This window comes from Ursus americanus, chromosome 3, assembly GCF_024610735.1.
Source record: "Ursus americanus isolate L20-20 chromosome 3, mUrsAme1.1.p, whole genome shotgun sequence".
NCBI lineage: Eukaryota > Metazoa > Chordata > Mammalia > Carnivora > Ursidae > Ursus > Ursus americanus.
In genome coordinates, this window is record NC_142129.1 from 69029975 (window position 1) to 69049822 (window position 19848).

Genomic DNA, 19848 nt, shown 5'->3' on the forward strand with positions numbered 1-19848 from the left:
ATAGCAGCGTATTATAGACGTGTGCTGTTGCTTCTGTAGGATGAATTCCTGTAAGTGCAAATTACTAGGTCATAGCGTATTTTAAAAACATTGTTTGTTCAATTCCTTTATACTTGTTCACCGAGGCCCAGGGCGTGGGCAGCTGAGGGCCAGGTGCACCTGCAGCACCAGGTCCGGGGGAGCCCAGGCAGAACTGATGTTTCAGTGTAGACACCTTGCTTGACCTCTCAGAACCGGCCTCCCCTCCTCCATTTTCTGCTCCATGAGACTGTTCTCCAGTGTGGCACTAATTTAGAATGAATGACTGCGGATTTACTCAAGGGACTGTTGTGAGGATTAAATGAAAGAACGTCTGCAAAGTGCCTGGGATGCTTCTTTATTTTTCTCATTTCCAGTTTCTCTCTTGGCATTAAGGGGCTTTAACTTACTGAGGGAGACACCGTGGTAAAGTAGGATAAATTCTGTAATAGAACCATACTTAGAGGGCTGTGGGATTACAGAAGGGGGCGCCTACCTTAGCCTGGGGGATGTGAGGAGAGTTGCCCAGGACTTGGCCAAGATCTACTTAAAGTATGTCTTGAAAAATAAATTGGAAAGAGCCAGACAAACAAAATGTGTGTGTGTTGGGGGAAGGGCAATGGAGGGAACATCTCAGGCAGAGGAAACAGCATTGAAAAGGGGCAAGATATTGGGGCACCTGGCGGCTCAGTTGGTTAAGCCTCTGCCTTTGGCTCAGGTCATGATCTCAGGATCCTGGGATCGAGCTCCAAATCGAGCCCTGAATCGGGTTCCCTGCTCAGTGGGGAGCCTGCTTCTCCCTCTGCCCCCCCCCCCCCGTTCGTGCTCTCTCTCATGCTCTTTGTCTCTCTCTCACGCTCTTTGTCTCTCTCTCAAATAAATAAAGTCTTTAAAAAAAAAGATATAATAGAGTCCGTCACCTTTGGACCATAGAAACAGCCAGAGATAAAACCAGAGGTGGCTAGGGATCAAACATTAAAGTACTTTAGGTAGCAAGCTAAGTTCTACCTTTGTCTTATAGTGAACAGTAGAGGACTTCTGTATGATTCAAGTTTATATTTTAGATAGATCATTGAGTCGGCGCTGTGGAGAAAGATTGAAGATGCTTCGATCTAAAGACAGATAGCTTATTTGTGTTGGAACATTATTACAGTCATCCAGGCAAGAGATACTGGCAACTTGACAAGGACCGTGGAAATGGGAGAGAAGGGCTGATTTGAAATGTAACTTAGGAACTATAATTACTAGGATTTGGTGACTGATTAGCTGTATGGTCGGGAGAAGAGAAGGAATCTAAAATGTCTGTCAGATTTTGACTTGGTCATTTAGGTGGACGGTGATATCATTTATAAGGTAAGAAATATATAGGCTGAAGAACAGAGTTTGATGGGGATGAAAAAACTGTTATTGTTTGGGGACATACTGAGATTGCAGTTGCTGTAGAATAGTCTAGAAAACGTGAATGGGAAGCTTTGAAGTGTGCACGTCTGAAACTCAAGAGAGCGGTCCCAGCCACCATTATGACTTGGGATACATCAGAATAGGACCAAATGTTGGAGCCATAAATGAATACGGTGAGGAGGTTAAGGCAAGATTTAGAATTTAAGATACTTTTCAGACACATAATTGAGAACACGAACAAATGGTGAATGTAACCACTGTGAGCAACAGGACAGGGAGCTTACCAGAGACTCAGAGTAGGTAATACTGAAAGCCCAGATATAAGTGGAGCCATGATGTGGTGATTGATTTTTTTTCTCGTCAACTTTAATTGTAGGAGTAGAGATAAACAGGCCTCACTAGAGTGAGGCCTCGGAGGATCGGTGTGAGGAGAAGTGCCAGGTGATTTTGCAGTGCCTGGAAAGAGAATGATCAGAAATACTGACTGGGAGTTTCAGGTGGGCCAGGAAAAGATTGCAAGGCAAGAGGGGCAGGTTTGAGGCAATGATCAGTCCAGGAAGTTTTGGGGAGGGACATTGTTAAACCAGAGCAGCACTCGGTGTATATATGTACCTATACCTGGGTACTCTTAATATTAAGTTTTCTAGCCCTAGTGCTGCCCATCTTCCCCTGAACAATTCCTATTGCACTGCCTATTTTCATGTTAACTTGCTGAATTCTTTCTAAGACAGTCATTAGATTCTTCACCTCATTTTCATTTTTGCCTTGTTGCATAGCTCTTCAATTCCATTTGGCTTAAAGATCCCCTTTTCTCTTGACCTCCATGCTTTTCCTGATAAGATATGACCACCCAGAACCTCTTCTTCCTGTAGATTGAAGGAGTTATTCGTGAGAAGCATATGGTTCTCCTCCCCCTGGAGATGCATTTGCTTTCTCCTGAGAGGCTCAGCTTAAAAATTCAGTCCTTGCAACAACACAGAATAAAAAATGTTGAGCCCCCATAAACAGCTGTGCATGCAGCTTTACCCAAAACAGATAATATGCACAGATGTGTTTATGGGAAGGAAGCATGAATACACAGTGTGGTGTTTTCAGCTTCTCACCACGGCAAGGATTTCTTTTCTTTTTCAAGGAAAGAGGTACATTGTGGTAAGCAGTGTTTTATGACCTGTAATAAAAACCCTTGTAAAGACCATTTTTTGACCAAATGAAGCTAAGTGTTCTTTTCAGAGTCCTCGTTTGCTCCTCTCCCCCTCTCTGTATTGGAATGCACATAGTTCAGCATTAATGGAGATCATAAGGAAATAATATCACAAATTCTAGTTCTTATTTGTTAAGCTGGGAAAGCAACCAAAGTTAATTATGTAATAAAGTTCATTAGTAATGTTTTTCCCTACTCAGTAGTAGCTTCTGAATATATACGTTGATTAAATAAAAAATTATATTGCATTCTTAGAGTAAATGATTATGATCACATGAAAACACCCATCAGATAGTTTGAAGGAGCCTCCCCAGTCGGAGCCCTCATAGAAAAATCAGTTCAGGTACAAGGTCAAAGGCAACTTAAAACCACCTTAGAAAGTTGGGTTATTTACAAAAAGAGGCCTATAATGCATTCAGTGAATAATAACATTTTTAATTTCTAAAGATGCTTCTAGATCTGAAATGCTAGCCATCTTCAGACTTTCAAAATAAAGAACAGGCAACGTAACATTTGATTTAATTAAAATAAATATTTTAAAGTTTGTACCATCTAATATGCACACAGTAGTGTTTGTTGATACTAATAATGACTGGGAAGATGGGAGGCTGTCCATGTACTAACAGGAGAAAACTAGATGGATCTGAACTTAGCCAGATGCCATTGCTGATGATGGGTCCTCTTTTTGACTTAGTGGCACCAGTCCCAAATCTGTTAACCAAGCTGGGAGGTTCACACTAGTTTTAGTCTTCACAACCACCCTACAAGAAAGTGTTATCCCCATTTTATAGATGAGGAGACTAAGGTTTGACGCTAAGGGAAGGGAGCTTAAATACCAGGCCCAAGGCTACCCAGCGTGTAACCTGGAGGTATAGCGGAGCCCTCAAAAGATGGCCTGTTAAAGTTGACCCGTGAAAACGTTCGCGTGTTGCATTTGTCTCTTGAATTGACTTTCCTCTTGTTTTCCCTTTCTGATGTTCTAGTGCAGACCCTACTGTCTTATGTCTAGAGTAGAATAATAGCCTCCTTACAGCGCCTCCCATCTATTCTGTACGCCAAATCATCAATAATAACACACCATTCTTTTACACTGTTTCACTGGTTTTCTACTGACTACGAGATAAGACTCTATGAACTCCCTACGCAGGCCCAGTAGTAAAACCCTCCGCAGGGTGGCCTCATTTAGCAGTGAGCCCTCTCCAGGGGCTCTTGCTGGTCCTCAGATACCTAGGCACTTGTTCTCTAAAGCCTCTGCTAGTGAGGTCTTCCAGGCAGATGCTTCCCCAACACCAAACCTAATAGTACTCCAAGGTCAGCGTGGACGCTGCTTCTTCCTCAGTGCTCAGCTCAGTGCCTGTAGCACCTATGCCATTTGGAGTCCTTGCCGTATACTGACTTGAAGCGTGTCTGTGTAGATTCCTATCTCCTCTGCCCATTCAAACAAGAGTGCCCTGAGTCTCTGTCTTAGGTGTGTGTGTGTAACATCACCTACACAGTGCCTGACACATTGTAGGGACTTCATGTTTCTTCTGAATAAATGATAGCAATGCGTTGTGTGCACTTTACACCATATAAACTACTTCAATATTTCATGTCCTACTTATTATACGTAATTATGTATTATTACAATGTATGTAATTATATATAAATGTATAATATCTTATTAAGTCTCTTCAAGGTTATTTCCATTTTTATAGATGTGAAAACCAAGGCCCACAACTGTTGCAAATGACTTGCCTTAAATTATATAACTAGTAAGCAGAAATTCAGATGCAGTGCTTTTAGCTCTGAATTCAGTGGCCTTTCTTTTAAATCATACTGCCCTCAAAAATGGAAATTTGCGTCCCACATACAGGTGGTTTGCTTAGGTTATATATGTTTCCAAGAGAAATTTCTTTTGTGTTTCCACTTGGCAAACACTTAGTGAATTCTTAGTGAATAACTGATAAACCACAATGGAGGATTGTAGCCTTTTCACTAACGACTCAGGAATCAGCTTAATTAGTGAGGATGTTTTCTATAACTCCTGTGCACAGAGCCAAGAGCAAAAGTCATTATACTTCATCTTCATGCCTATCTATGCACTGTTAAGTAATTCATCAAATCCGGTAAAATCAACAAATTTCTCTGTGTAAGGTGTCTTGTTGGATTCCATGGAGAGTATAAACAAGACCCACATTCCTATTTCTCAAGAAATTTATAGTCTAGCTCAATAGCATTTGACAATTTAAAAAACAAATCAAGTATCTAATATAATAATAATAATAATAATAATATCTCAGCAGTTCTGTGATGGAGGCAGAACAGAATTTATCCTGTTATTTTTAAAGATTTTATTCATTTATTTGAGAGAGAGAGAGGATGGGAGCACAAGCACGGGGGAGAGGCAGAGGGAGAAGAAGAAGGAGAAGCAGACTTCTGCTGAGCATGGAGCCCAATGCGGGGCTTGATCCCAGGACCCTGAGATCATGACCTGAGCCAAAGTCAGACGCTTACCCGACTGAGTCACTCAGGTGCCCCATCCTGATTTTTATGAATAAAAAACTGAGGTTCAGAATAGTTGGGCCTTGATTAGTCAATTGGCTAGCGGCCAAGATGAAATGGAACTTAGTAGCATTGGATTAGGAGACCACACTTTGAGAAACACTGATGTGGTGATACGAAATTAAAATATTAGGAGATTTAGCCGGTGGTGTGATTCTGCACCTAAGTGATGTCTCAAGCAAAGCAATTTGATCTATAGAATGTTTCTCTTAGGGATGGGAGAAGGTAAGGGACATTACTTAGAGTCATACCTCTAACTGTGGAACAGTGTGCTAAAATCCATGTCTCTTGATGATCAGGTTGCAGAAATTTTGGATAGAGGTGGTAAGACAGAAAGAAAACATCTTTCACTGTTTTTAGTCCATGCTTCAGTGTTCATTATAGACCTAGGAGCATTATGTTTCCGAAATAATGAACCAAAAGTCTTAACGCACATATGAAGATGCTCTAATGGCTAACAGGTAAGAATACTCATTTCTGTGCTTTGCCTCTCTGGTCCCTATCCCCTAATCCAAACCTACTTTTTCTGATTTCCCCAGAGTTTTATCACGGGCCACAGCATTCCTCCATGGGAGGAGTCAGTGAGTTCTTTTTAAGCTCATGGTTTTTATAGATTCCATAGTCATTTCCAATTTAGTTTGCGTCTCACTCCTCTGTGAAAAGTCATTGAACATTTACGGACATCTGTTAATACAGTGTCCTAGAAGTCTAATATATCTGAAGGCAGAGTGATTAAAGCACCAGCCCTCTTTCAGAAGATGGAGCCATAGAGCAATGAGTGAGTAAAGATAGAGGAAGTCCTCAGGAGTCCAAGACCCAAGACCGGAGAGCCAGGTGGGCTTGGTCTGAGGGCATTCAAGCACAAGAATGATCTGATGGGATCAGGTCTGCACGTTAAAAAGATCAGGCTAAGGGCACCAGGGTGGCTCAGTCTGTTAAAAATCCAACTCTTGATTTTGGCTCAGATCGTGACCTCAGGGTCGTGAGATGGAGCCTGGCGTTGGGCTCCACACTCAGCAGGGAGTCTGCTCCAGATTTTCTCTCTCCCTCTCCCCCTGTCCATCCCTGCCAACTCCCACTCACTGTCTCCCTCTCTCTAAAATAAATAAATACATCTTTAAAAAAACCTTTCGGCTAAAGATAGTATACAAATAAAAATAGAATAGCACATAACCATTAAAAATTGAGCAGTAGATCTGTATTCCTTGACATGCAAATGAGTTCAGTATACATTATGATGTGAAAAAGGCAGTTACAAAATCATACGCTAGTATTCCATTTGTAAAACAGAAGATAACTTTCTATATGACAATATACGTATAGAAAAATTAGAGAAGGATACACCAATATGTTAATTGTGGTTATCTTTGGATGGGAGAATTGTGGGTGGTATTTATGTTTTTCCCTGTGTTTTGATTTCTTTTTGGATTAACAGTGAATATGTGTTACATTTCTAATCAGAAACATAGATCTTTTTCTTTTGGAGAACAGTGAAGGGGAGGGAGGGAGGGAGGGATCCAGTGTGAAATGTCATGGCAACGTTAAGTTAGGAGTAGCATGTCCCATTGGTTGTGGCAAACGAGTGATTATTGGTGATCTTGCACACGCTCCTGAATCTCCATTCACTGTAGTGACGTGATGTGGATGAGAAATAGGAAAATGCGCATTACTGGGTAAAGATCATTGTCTGAGAAAAGAAGGGGAGGGACGCCTGGCTGCCTCAGTTGGTGGAGCATGTGACTCTTGATCTCGAGGTGGTGAGTTCGAGCCCCATGTTGGGTGTAGAGATTACTTAAAAATAAAATCTTTAAAAAAAGGAAGGGGGTCACTTGGGTCGTTTATTGCTCAAGGGACGATAGAGAGGGAAGAAGGTATGGTAGGGGGATGGCTAGTTAGAGCAATGGCGACTTGAATAAGCTGAATTGAGTAAGACCTAGAGCATAGGAGGAAGGTGAATACCGTGTAGAAGGAAGGAAATCTTTCCTATCAGAAGATAAAGGAGAGAGCTAGATGGCAGTGCTTACGAAATTTATAGGTGGACACAAGGGAGGTAATAGCATTGATGGTCTGCTTTTCCCCCTGTAGTGGAGTGTAGGCTAGAGTGCTAAGAGAAGAAAGGAAGGTAAGGTAGGGAGACAACGGTAAAAATTCAGACTAGCCTATAAGGACAGCAAGAGGCCTTATTAGGGACCTGGTGGCACTATGATAATCAGGATTGAAGGCTGACTTCATATTGATAATGGACACATACATGATCTTTACCCCCTCACCCCAAACAGCGCTCTGCAACATAGGTATAAGAGCCAAGAAAGAAAGAGCGGTTGCGCTAATTGAGGATTAAGCTTTGTATGGAAGATAAGATAAAATGACTAACAAGAGAGAGGAGGGAATTGGCCGATCTAGTAAATGGTGTGTGAAGAAGTTGCTCTCTAAATTTAATTAGTTATGCTGTCTAATAAGCTTATGTAAATTTAATTGATATGTTGATATCCAAATAAATGTAATTAAAGTAATTTAAACATTTTTTAATTAAAAATATCTTTTATCAAAGTTGAGTAATCACACATTCCTGGTTTTTAGCCATAGAAATAAATGGCAAATAATGGAGTGGGTTTAAAGAAGTCAAAGTTAAGGTGCTAGCTAGGACATCCTAGCTGCATAATGTTGCAGTCGTGCCGGAAAATGGTGAGTATAAGGTAGAGAGGATGAGCCATAGACCCTAAGGAATGTGGAGGATTGATAGCAAATGATAGTGATGAAGAAGAGGGTGTTGTGACAATAAATGGAAGGAGGTAAAGTCTCAAAGAGAGAAAGATAACCACCTGGAAGTGATAATTGGCAACAAGAAAAGAATGTTGGTACCGGCCCAATAGCCAGGGAAGGCGGGGGGGGGGGGGGGGGGGGGGGTGTTAGGCAAAGAGGGGTGTAAATGAAAGATAGTGACCTTAACAGGTTTTAGTTAATATAATTTTAGTTTGATTTGTTAGGATAATTTTCACCTGCAAATTATAGAACACTCAATGAAAAAATAGCTTTAAATTAGGGCTTTATTCCTGTAACTACAGGGCCAGAGGTGGGCAGGCCCACAGTTGATTCAGCTATTCAGCAATAGCATCGAAAACCCGGAGTCGTTCTCTCATTACACTCTGGCCTTTTATGAGTGCAGACGATGTCTCCCTTTGTGTTTCAAGATGGTTACTACAACTGCAAGTTCGTATCCTCAAGCAGTAGCACTTGGTGTAAGATGCATGGATGGGGGGTGGGGACTGAGAGGTGAGGGGGAAGTACAGCAAGAATTTTCTACTGTGGTCCTCTTATAAAGGGGAAAATACTTCCCGAAACTCTAGAGCAGATTTGCCCATGCATCTCTAGCACTAGGTCTCATGTCCATCCCTGGATCAGTTCCTAACAAATGGGAAAGTGATTACCTTGGACCAATCCTTCATGGCTGGCAACCAACAATGTCCACTACAGTAGGCAAATAATAATATGCTTCACTCTGGAGCAGAAAACCAACTTTTTAATACATTACCTCATTTGGAGAGGAGGGAAGTAGTAAGTGAGGGGAAAATTCTCAAAAGAGGGAAATGAGAAGGAGAATGGGGAAAGATAAGAAGGTATTTTTCCAAATGCAGCCATTAAAAAGCATATCGTTAGAAAAATTATTATGAAGAATATGTGTTGAAGTGGGGAAATGTCCACAGTGTGTCGTTAAATGTTTTTTAAAAGATCACGAAACAATGTGCATAGGACAAAAACCATTTGGATCATTAGTCAGTAACCTCTGGGCACTTGTGCTTTGTATTTTCTTATTTATGCAATGCTGATTTTTATATCCTGCTCTGAAAAAGTTATAATTAACATTGCTATTTGTAGTTTCAATTCCCGATGACTTTCCACTGTCGGTTAATAATAGCCATCATGGTGACGTAATGATTCCTTCTTTCAGACTGTCCATTTAGTCATTACATTGTCCTTCAAGTACCAACATTTCCAGGCTCGGTGAAAATTAGTTGTTCTTATTTTCTAGTTAGTTGAGACTGATTCTTTCCTTACTTCAGCATTATCATCACTTTCAGGAATGAATAATATATGGATTCTTTTCATTCTCTCTTTAGAATACATATTTTATTAATAAAATTGGCATACAAAGCCACTTTTATTATGCTTTTATCCAGTTGCCTAGAAGCAGTAAAAATAGAAAGCCAGCACTTGCAATTAGGGGCCTTGCCTTTGTTTCTGCTGAAGAGTCCCTAGGCGATGTGTCGCCCTTACTCAGTTACCCCATTGCCACCCGCCCCCACCCCGGCCGGTGCACAGTGTGATGAAGTGACAGGGAATACGAGACAGCTTGACTGGAACAAAGCTCACATGTGACTCTTAGAGCTCATCTCCATTCCTCTCATTTATTGCTTGCTTTGAATTCATGAATTACAACTTTCCATGTGATCTGAAGTTTTAAGGAACCTGCTTGAACCCCCCACGCCCTTGCTTTGTCAGAATTTGTTTTGCCCTTTGTGATTTTGGATGGGCATTCTTTGGGTACTCCTGAGGCCCAAAATGAGAAGTAGGGGGAACCTGTTTATAAAGCAATCTTTGCACCATACTGTTATTGTTGGGAATTGATCCGTGGAAGCATGAAGGAGGCTTTGTCAAGTTTTGAAGTAGAATAAAGGTGTGTACCATACAGTAAGCTTGACATGGAGACATAGAGCAGATTCTCCCTGAGCACAGAAATAGGAGTGAGTGAAATCGCCAGTGATTGAATGAGCTGCCATCCGACCCAGACATGGCTTCGTTATTCACTACTCCGTTGCCCTGTGTAGTAATATTGTACCATACTTCATGGGAGAACTGTGATTTTAAAAGACCCTGAGACTAGATCTAGCCATTCCGCTTCTGGGTATATATATCCCAGATATTGAAAGCAGAGTTGCAAAGAGATATTTGTACGCCCATGTTCATAGCAGCATTTTTCACAGCAGCCAAAAGGTGGAAACAACCCATGTGTCCATCAACAGATGAATGGATAAGCAAAATGTGGAATATAGATACAATGGAATATCATTCAGCCTTAAAAAGGAAGGACATTCTAACATGTGCGACCACGTGGTTGAATCTTGAGGACGTTATGCCAAGTGAAGTAAGCAAGTCACAAAAAAGACAAATACAGTATTATTCCAATTACATTGAGGTACCTGGAGTAGTCAAATTCATAGAAACAGAGAGTAGAAGAGTGGTTGCCAGGGTCTGGAGAGGAGGGAGAAATGGGGATTTGTTCAATGGGTATAGTTTAAGTTTTGCAAGATGGAAAAGTTTTGGAGCTTGGTTACACCACGGTGTGAATATACTTAGTACTGATTTCTACACTCAAGAATGGTTAAGATGGTCAATTTTATATTATGTGCATTTTACCAAGATTAAGAATTTTAAAATATATAGTCATGATCCACAAAAACAAAAAAAGATTCTGGGACTAGCCCTCATTATTGTCATTATTATTAAAGTGCTCTTCTTTCTTTACAGCTTTTAGCATTACTCTTTATGTGTAGGCGATCATGATCTTTTATTTCTATTCCTAATCATAACCTCTATCTTAAACCAGCATGTTATCAGTTTAATGTAAAATACCTTGTTGTATGTGATCCATTTTAGACTATAGACTCCCGTACTGCCCTTCATAGGAAACAAACTAGATAGGAGGCCTTTGTAGGAAACAACAAATCGTTATGAAGATACTTGAAACTTGAATAACAAATTTGAAAACACTGCAATTTACACATTATAAGGAGGATAAAAATGATTATCATTTTTCGTTTTTGAATAAACTGTCGATGTATATTTTTGTCACTAAAACCTTGAGAACGTGACTATGTCAATGTAGATAAAGCCAAAAATCCAGAATTGTCCATTGAAAACTGTCATTTCTGTGATTTACTGTATGGTATAAATTGGGTGTTTTAGTATCTTTTGGAACTAATTACACTTTGTAGTTGGAAAAAAAGACCCAATGATAAAAGTTTTTCCCATTAGAAAAGCTTGAGGTAGGTTTTCAGTTTGCTTGTTTTGTTTTTGAAGAAATAACAGGATTGAACCTCTAGAACACCCATAAGAAATAATTACACAGCCTTACAGATTTCTAGTATGCAGACTAAAGTCCAGAATCTTCTAAGGGGAGTCTCCAAGAACAAAACCTCAGCCAAAGTCATTGGGAGCCAGACTGCATGCCATGATGGTGTCCTGTTGAAACATACTTCCATGGCACATGCTTCAAAAAGATAGAGCGAGGGCCCCAGGTGACTGCTTATCCTAAGTATGACTAGATGTTTAAACCTTTGCTACCAGAATCGTGCACTGTAATGTAAAAAGGTTTAAATCTGTGTTTAACTTAAGGAGCCTTAATTGGCAGTATCCCTAGTTTCATTGCCTGTATCACCAGGATTACTGTGAAATATTTGTGTCTTGAATAAGACAGATTAATTTAGATTAAAATCTTGAGGAGCTAAATTAAAAGTATGTGTCACAGTACTATAAACTGAAATCGAATAGATAATAAGCTTAAGTAAAGCATCCTTTGAAATGTCTCTGATCCACGTACTTGTGATTCCTGCCTTGTTTTCTGTTACAGTTTTATTCATTCAGATCATTCTCAGGAATTGGGACCATGTCTTATTCTCCTTTGTGACTGGAGTCCCTGACATAGCTGAGTATATTTTCCCTTTGAGATTCAGTGTTCCAGTGAACGACGGTTAAAGATTGAGGAGGGTTCCCACATCACACTTATATTTTAAGTCTATAACACGCATCGACCTACCTCGCATTTTGAATTACTGAAGATAATGAAACTTAGATAAAAAATTTTTAGATCATTTAATTCAAAGCTCACATAGTTCAAAACTTTTTTGTAGCTGGATATTGTAGGTTTGCAAGAAAACCCTGTTTGCTCACTAACAAAATTTTTAAATAGCCTAATAAAATTTTAAAAATAGTAATCCTTATATAAAATCAACTTCCCATACATCTGTAAGCATCATTCACATGGCATCAGCGTTAGTGCACTTATATGGGTTGGCACTACTTAAACTGTGCTGGTCGTAATAGTTATAATGGTAAGAAGTCCTTTTCGTGTACCCTAGCTTTTAGATGAAGGGAAACTAGACTCTCAGTATAAGTTCCAAAATAATGCAACTAAAACCAAATGAAAATGATTATGGCATGTCCCAGGGAGGAAAACCGTGCAGCCATTAAAAATTCTGTTATATTAAAAAAAAAGGAGATATATGGTAGAAGAATTTTGTTGACGTGGCAAAAATATTCATAATGAATTGTTAAATATTTTTAAAACAACCACAAAATAATGTGTACAGAATAATAATCATTTTTATTTATAAATACATGTATTAATATTCTTTATATGTGCTATACATTATATATAATATTCATATATGTACATATGATAAATTTACACTACACATATAGCAATGTCTGTAATTTTTGAAAGATCAGAAAGACAAAAATTACTTAACAGTGAAGTTTTTTCTGTTCTCTGAGTGGTAGGATTTTGAGTGATTGCTGTTCCTCCTCTGGATTTTTTTTTTAAAGGTTTTATTTATTTATTTGTTTTCAAGAGAGAGAGCGCGTGTGAGCAGGGGGAGGAGCAGAGGGAGAGGGACAAGCAGACTGCAGGCTGAGCCCGGAGCCCCGCATGGGTGGGGCTCCCATCTCGTGACCCTGAGATCACGACCTGAGCCGAAATCAGGAGTTAGATGCTTAACCAACTGAGCCACCTCCTTCCTCTGGATTTTTAAAAAATTTTATAAGTTTCTGCATTAAGCATGTATCAATTTAATAATTAAGAAAGATGTACATCCTATATAAATAAATACACAAATAAAAGCAATACACACTTTTTTTTTTTAACTCTGTGATTCAGGCTTTTTATAAACCTTAGATGGGCTTTATTTTAATTAATTAATTCAAATTTTAAAATTTTTATCCTGCTAGTTGTCTGTTTAAACTCTCTGAACACTGAAAAATGAACCAAGCAGATTTATTCTTTGTGTAGTTTTAAAGGGTTGGTGTTTAGCACGTAAGAAGGGAAAGATGATAGGCCGGCATGGCATTACTTTAGGTGAATCATGCTGTTTAACATCCAGGGCTCAAGTCACGTGCCTACGCTTCCAGTGATGACAGACTTGCCCCCTACTTTTGTTAACATTGTATGCTTCATTTTCACACTGGAAGTGTGTGCCTTGTGAGGTGTGTGACGTGCAGTGGTTCTCAGGTCTTGAAGGACTGACCCTCAACAGCACAGATTTCTCCAAGAGTTTTGCCTTTGAAAACCTAGAAGGTAAACCCTCCCAGTTCACAATATCCATTGAGGTGCGTCTCAGAGGGATTCTAGGACACCTGTGACATTGCATACCACTGCTTGGTGCTTTGTTTCCAATGCTAAGGATCCAGCAAGGTCGCTGACCTTGGCGCACTGGCCACATTTTCTCCCCTGGGGAAACAGGACGCTTGAATGATTGTCATTCATGGAATGCTTACCATGTGCCGGAAGTGCACCACCCCTGTGCATACGTTACGTCATGTAATCTCATAATATTATCAAAAGTAAACACTATCTTCCCTTCATTTTCTGGAGCACTGAGGCTTTGGTTTTCAACAAGCCAGCATGTAAAGACAGAACTCCCAGCTCCGCAGGACAAACCAGTACCGTAAACCAATAACCAAATATGGTCCAGCTGATGAACAAGTGTGTCTCCACAGCCTCTGCCAGCTCTGAAGCCCATGATGCTGCCCTCCCATTTTTCTAATCCTTATATGAACAAAATAATTCCATCCTCCCTTGTGTACACCATTTGCACAATATTTTGGAGGGTAGGTCAATCTTGTTAACCCGAGATTTCAAAGGATCGAATGGTCAGCTTCTTAAATTCCTACTTTCAGACACTGTTTCTGAGGTTTAAATCTTCTCTCTGATTTTACCGGTTCCACAGTTAGAAAAAGATGTGACATTGGTTTATTTTTTGAATGCCTCCCAGCTCCATGCTCGTTGATCATGATAGCAGTAAGAGCTGCTGCTTATTGAATGCTTGATACTACGCTAAGTGCTTTACAAACAGTGATCCTAGGAAGTAGGTTTTGTTGCTTTCCCATTTTACAGACAGGGGAGTGGAGGTTTGGTGAGGTTAAATGGCTTACCTGGCTTTACATACTCATTGGATCATTGATCTAATAAAGGAGTGCATTGGGGATTTAAACCCGCTTTTTCTCGACTATGGTTTGAGTCAAGACTTACTTCTTGGCTAGTGGTGTTACTTCGGGCTAATTATATACACCTGTGAATCAGTTTCTTTGAACTATAAAATGGGGGTAATGCTATTATTTACCTCAGTGTTGGGGTGTGTATTGAGTTACTAAAGAGAGTGTGTTTAGAACTGTTCTTGACACGTGGTGATTGCTTAGTATTAAGGTGCTACAAAAGTAATAGGAATTACCATTAATATTATTATCATTTACTGGATTTTAATTGTTGAAATAACATACTAAACCATATAAAAGTATGTGAAGTAACAAGTCTCTCCCTCTTACCATTAACTTCCTCTCCCTAGTTCACTACAGACACCAGTTTGGTATTTATCTTCCAGAATATTTCCGATGCCATCTGAACTATTTTTAAATTTTCCTTTCATTAATAAAAGACAGGTCAATGTGAAATTTTTTGTTAGTGACCTTGAGAATGGGAGACGGAGATGTAGGAAGGGAGATGAGTTCATTTATTCAGCAAAGAGTTGTCAAATGCTTTCCAGTGCTAAGGATTCAGCTTGTTGAATTTCTGTTTTGACAGTTTATTGACTTTCTTTTTTGATTTTATTTAGGATATGATGTTTCAGCTTCTCCGAGGTCTAGACTTTCTTCATTCTCACCGAGTGGTGCATCGTGATCTCAAACCACAGAACATTCTGGTGACCAGCAGTGGACAAATAAAGCTGGCTGACTTCGGCCTTGCCCGCATCTACAGTTTTCAGATGGCTCTTACCTCAGTGGTGAGTGAGAAAGTGCTTTTCTTTCACTAAGCTTATGTTTCCTCTTTTAAATGACGAACTGCCCCCATACCATGACCCTAGATTATTACTGCCTGTGGTCCATTGGAGAACAAAATGTCCTTGCCCTTTTTAAAAAGCAGGGCTAGAAAGAAAGGGTTTTGCTTACCACTACAGACACTTCCAGACTGGGCTTGTCACAGACACAAAGTCTGGGGAAACACAGCTCAAGGGTTTGGGGAAGGAGAGCCCCAGGAACGTGGATCTGTCTGTAGTGTCCTGGTTTGAGAGACAGCCGGGTGCCTGCACAGGTGTGTGAAAGCACTCTTCTGAAGGTCTGGTGCTGACTATGAAGAAGAAATTAAATTTACAGTGAACTAGGTTGCCCCCTGAACAAGCAGTAGCCCCCCCACCCCCCCACCCCCCACCCGGCTGGGCGATGTCTTCATCCAAGCCAAAATACAGAGAGTAAACCCAAGGGCCTGTTTTGGCAAAGAATGACAGTTATGGTATCCTGGTTTTTTGGTTCCCTTCAGACACAAAATCATGAAGGTAGGCACTGATAACTTCTATCTTTGAAAGACCTGTTTTATATGCAGTGAATTCATGCAGAGATACAGAAGCCAAGGAATATCCCTTTGCTTTGCTACTTACTTGGGGTGGGAGGTTGATGCTGAGAGTCCCCTTGGGTCCATGAAAACTATAAAAATTGCCTCAGAACATTAGATTAAGCCTTAAAAAGACTCTTCTTGGATCAATATGTCACTTTTCACATAGTCCATTTCTAGCCTGAAACGATTCTCAATCGGGGCGGCACTGCCCTGGGTGGAGGGCGTTGCTGAGAAACGTACAGCAGCATCTTTGGTCATCCTAATGACTTGGGGGATGGCAGTGACCACAAGGAGGCTGATACTCTGCCCACCAAAGAATTGTTTACCCAAATTCCAGTAATGTCCCAGCTGAGAAATAGAGGGGAGTTGGAAATTCTCTGAGATAACTTGTCTTAGGAAACATTCAGTTGACAAAAGTGTTCCGTTTCCCCATCCCCCCAAATATGGATACTACAACCTGGACACGTAAGACCACATACTTTCCCAACATTTTCTACTTTACCTAGGGCGTCAGAATTTTTACAGAGGTTTCCTTGGAGTGTGTCACCATTGTTGACAGATAAATCATACTTTTGAGAAGACAAGGCACAAGATGGTATTTGAAGGATACGCCTCAGCTTTGGGCTGGGTCGAGGGAGCTCTTGTACCCTTATATAATCACAGCCGAACTCCTGAGTCTGTGTGTTTCCTCCAGTGGGAAGGGTTAGGTAGGCTGCAGGCTTCCCTAGAATACAGTTGTGCGTGGTGTTTGGCGTTCCCGAGGAAGAGCTTAAATAGGCTTTGTGATCCCAGTGGTCATCGGGGAGCAGATGGAAGGAACTGATCTCCTTGGGTACTTTAATTGAGGGAAGCATGAGCCATAACTGACACAGACTCTTTATTTTGATTCCCCCTAAATGGGCATAAAAAACTATAATAAAAACAGGAAACCCAATTGGTTTTGTTTTGATTTTTTTTTTCTTATTAAATTTGTGGAATGATAGCCCAGCTTGTGCGTAACATCAATTAACATTCCATTCTTGCTGAAAGTTGATATGTTCAGACAGGAAAATGTAGACAAATTATTTCATAGAGAAAAGGGGAAAGGCAGTCATAAATACCTGAGTTTTCAGGGTCTAATTGGTACTGCATACTCTATTTCTTATGGTGACATAAAGTAAAAAATACTAGCAACTGGAAAAGACACTGGAACAAATTGGACATTATTTGCAAGAATGATAGCTGGAATTTAATGTCAGTGATGAAGGTTATGATTCCTAAAGGGTACTGCATTTAAAATTTTTCCCGTTTTGTGTTTTTCTATTTAAGGAAAAATCCACTTAGTATAGTGACGCATTAGTTAACATATACGTGGTGATATATAAAGACTTAGAATCAGCTTTTCAGACTGAACTGGTATTTATTTTTAGAGTTTCTTGAAGAGAAAAAGACTGCACTCCACTTCCTGGAAATACACATTTTTTAGTGGGTTATGTCATACAGGACCTGGGAATCAACTTAATCTGTGGCATGTTAAAGGAATTACAAGTTAACTGATTCGAAACTGGCATCTTACAGCCATGAGAAATGCTAATATATTAGTTCTCTTCCAAAGCCTGACTCCAGTGTCCCCTTCTGGTACTCCCTGCAGAAATCAAGCCCACCTTCCTGCCTCAGTGACATCTTATTCATGTCTTTCATAATTCTGTTTTCTATCTTGTTTGTAATTATTTTTAGGGTCCTCTATATCAGGCTGTAGGAACTGGCCTTTTGGGAAGAAATTTAGGACAATTATTATAAGAGTGGACTGTCATCGTAGCTGGAGGTGGTGTGTAACTTAGGGTGTGTAACAAATACCTATTTATTTAAAGGTTGTAGAATGAAGATGTGAATGACTCGAGTGAATGCCTTAGACTCAGGCAAGAGGGGCCTCTGGCCTGGATCTCATACGTTAGAGGAGGCTGCACTGGCCCTGCGCCAGCCGGGCCTCCCTTCGTGGAGCATGGAATCCAGGGTGCCAGGGAGATACTCCAGCTAGAGTCTGAGACCCCCACCCTCATCCCACCGCACTCAGGGCATTGCAATTCCCTGACCCAATGGGAACTGCATGGGCTCTTCTCGGGTCTTTCCTCCTGCCGGCAGATTGTACACCCAAGTCTGAGGGCCACACACATTCGCAGACACACGGGCAGACTGCACGTTCGGATCGGAATGCACGTAAATATGCGTGTGAGACCTCTGGTGGTGCAGGAAGGAGCTGGGACTGGGAAGAGCGGCAGGACCCCATTACACTTAATACCTCACGTAGGTTATTTTTATCAGAAATTTCTGTGAAACCTTGAGAATCCACTCCTCTGACCTGTACTGAAATACTACTACGTTTGTGGAAAAACAAAGAGAGTAGGTTACAGAGAGGTTCTTTCCATTGCACATAAGTGATGTGTGTGAGAATCATGACTCATGGGGTTATATAATCTCGGTGACAGAAGTGTTTTCAATAATATATGCTTATTCAATAGAATGACTACAAGGCCAGCTAAAATTATATTTAGAATCATTCTAAACTCGACATTTCTAAGTGCTTCCCATGTCAAATGTAGCGTATGGTGCAACTCGTTTTTCTCTGTCAGAATAAAAGAGAAAACTAGAGCAACTGCTCAGCCAGCAGTTTTGGTCACAGGTGATTGTGCACGCGGGTCTGACCCAGAGAGTCTGAGGGGCGGACCTGGGACATCACCAGCAGTGTGATGATGATTCTGATAATCATGAAGCAGTATGACCAGCGGCTCAGGGAGGGAGCGCTCTTCACATCTCTGTGATGCGGAATCTTTACTGTTGTTTTTCTGAATTGGACCATACACCACACAGGGTGATACGGTGCTATTGCTGTTAGATTCAGTGTTTGGAGAACTCTCTGCCAACTGTCTCACTTTGCAAGTGGGGAAACTGAGACTCAGACAAGCAGTTTGTGACCAGGTTAAGTCTGAATTCACCAAACAGATTGTAAATAGCTCAGGGAAATCTCATGTCCTTATTCCGGCTCTCACCTACGATCCCCTCTCCCTTCCTCCTCCCACACCGTAGGCGCCAGGACATCAGAGGGCATGAGACTGTGTTCTGTGGAATTATGGGGTTCTACAGAGGGCATCCAGAGATTCCACAAATGTTCCGACAGTCTATTTTTTAAAATATATTTTAAGTCTTGTTAAAATTGTAATTAAAAAACAACTAGCTTGTGCCACATTTTGACACAGTAAAGAATACTGAGGCATGAACTTGTACCTCCCGGCTAACTTACCTTTTTTGTTGTTGTTGTTGTTTGAGAGAGAGAGCAGGGGGACAGGCAGAGAGAGAGGGAGAGAGAATCCCAAGCAGCCTCCACGCCTAGCAGGGATCCCGATGCAGGGCTCGATCTTATGACCTTGAGATCATGACCTGAGCCAAAATCAGGTGTCGGATGCTCAACGGGCTGAGCCACCGAGGCTTCCCCTGGTTAACTGAGTTTTTATGTAGACCTCAGAATAAAACTTCTGCCACACTTGTGCAGACTTGAACGTCTTGTAAATGGATTATTGCTGAGGAAAAACCAAGCATTCTCTTGATTCACTCCCGTGTGTGTCCACCCCCTTAAATCCCTGGGATGCAAATCACAGCAGCGCACACACCATGCTACACTCACTGTACAGGAGGCTTTTGCAAGGGCCGTGCAGAGCAATGACAGTGGTGATGGTTTTGTATCCAGATGTTATTGCCAGAGCACCCAGGGACTCCCCCAGGACAGTCACCAGAAAGCTGCCTGTGGATAGGGAGAAGTCTGTACCGTAAAATGAGCTCATTCCTTTCAGTGTCTCTGTAACTTCACGTGCTGAGATGAAGTCCAGGAATGGCCTGCCGTAAACCCATCTCTGCTCTGCAGTGAACAGTCTTACAGTGACTTTTCAGTGTAGTTGGAGGGCCTCTTTACAACCATTAGACAGAAGGTACAATTAACATTTTTCTTACAGTGCTTGTGTGTAATACACACAGTTTGGAGGAAAATTCCACT

General features: G+C 40.9%; 1 protein-coding gene across 3 annotated transcripts in view; it reads left to right on the forward strand.

Annotated features, from left to right (window-relative positions):
* Positions 1–19848, forward strand: part of CDK6 (cyclin dependent kinase 6) — a 240637-nt gene that overhangs the window by 97437 nt on the left and 123352 nt on the right. For all 3 annotated transcript variants that reach the window (XM_045793256.2, XM_045793257.2, XM_045793255.2), the window contains exon 4: positions 15049–15216. In XM_045793256.2, coding sequence (XP_045649212.1) covers positions 15049–15216 — 168 coding nt within the window. The remainder of the gene's footprint in view (positions 1–15048; positions 15217–19848) is intronic.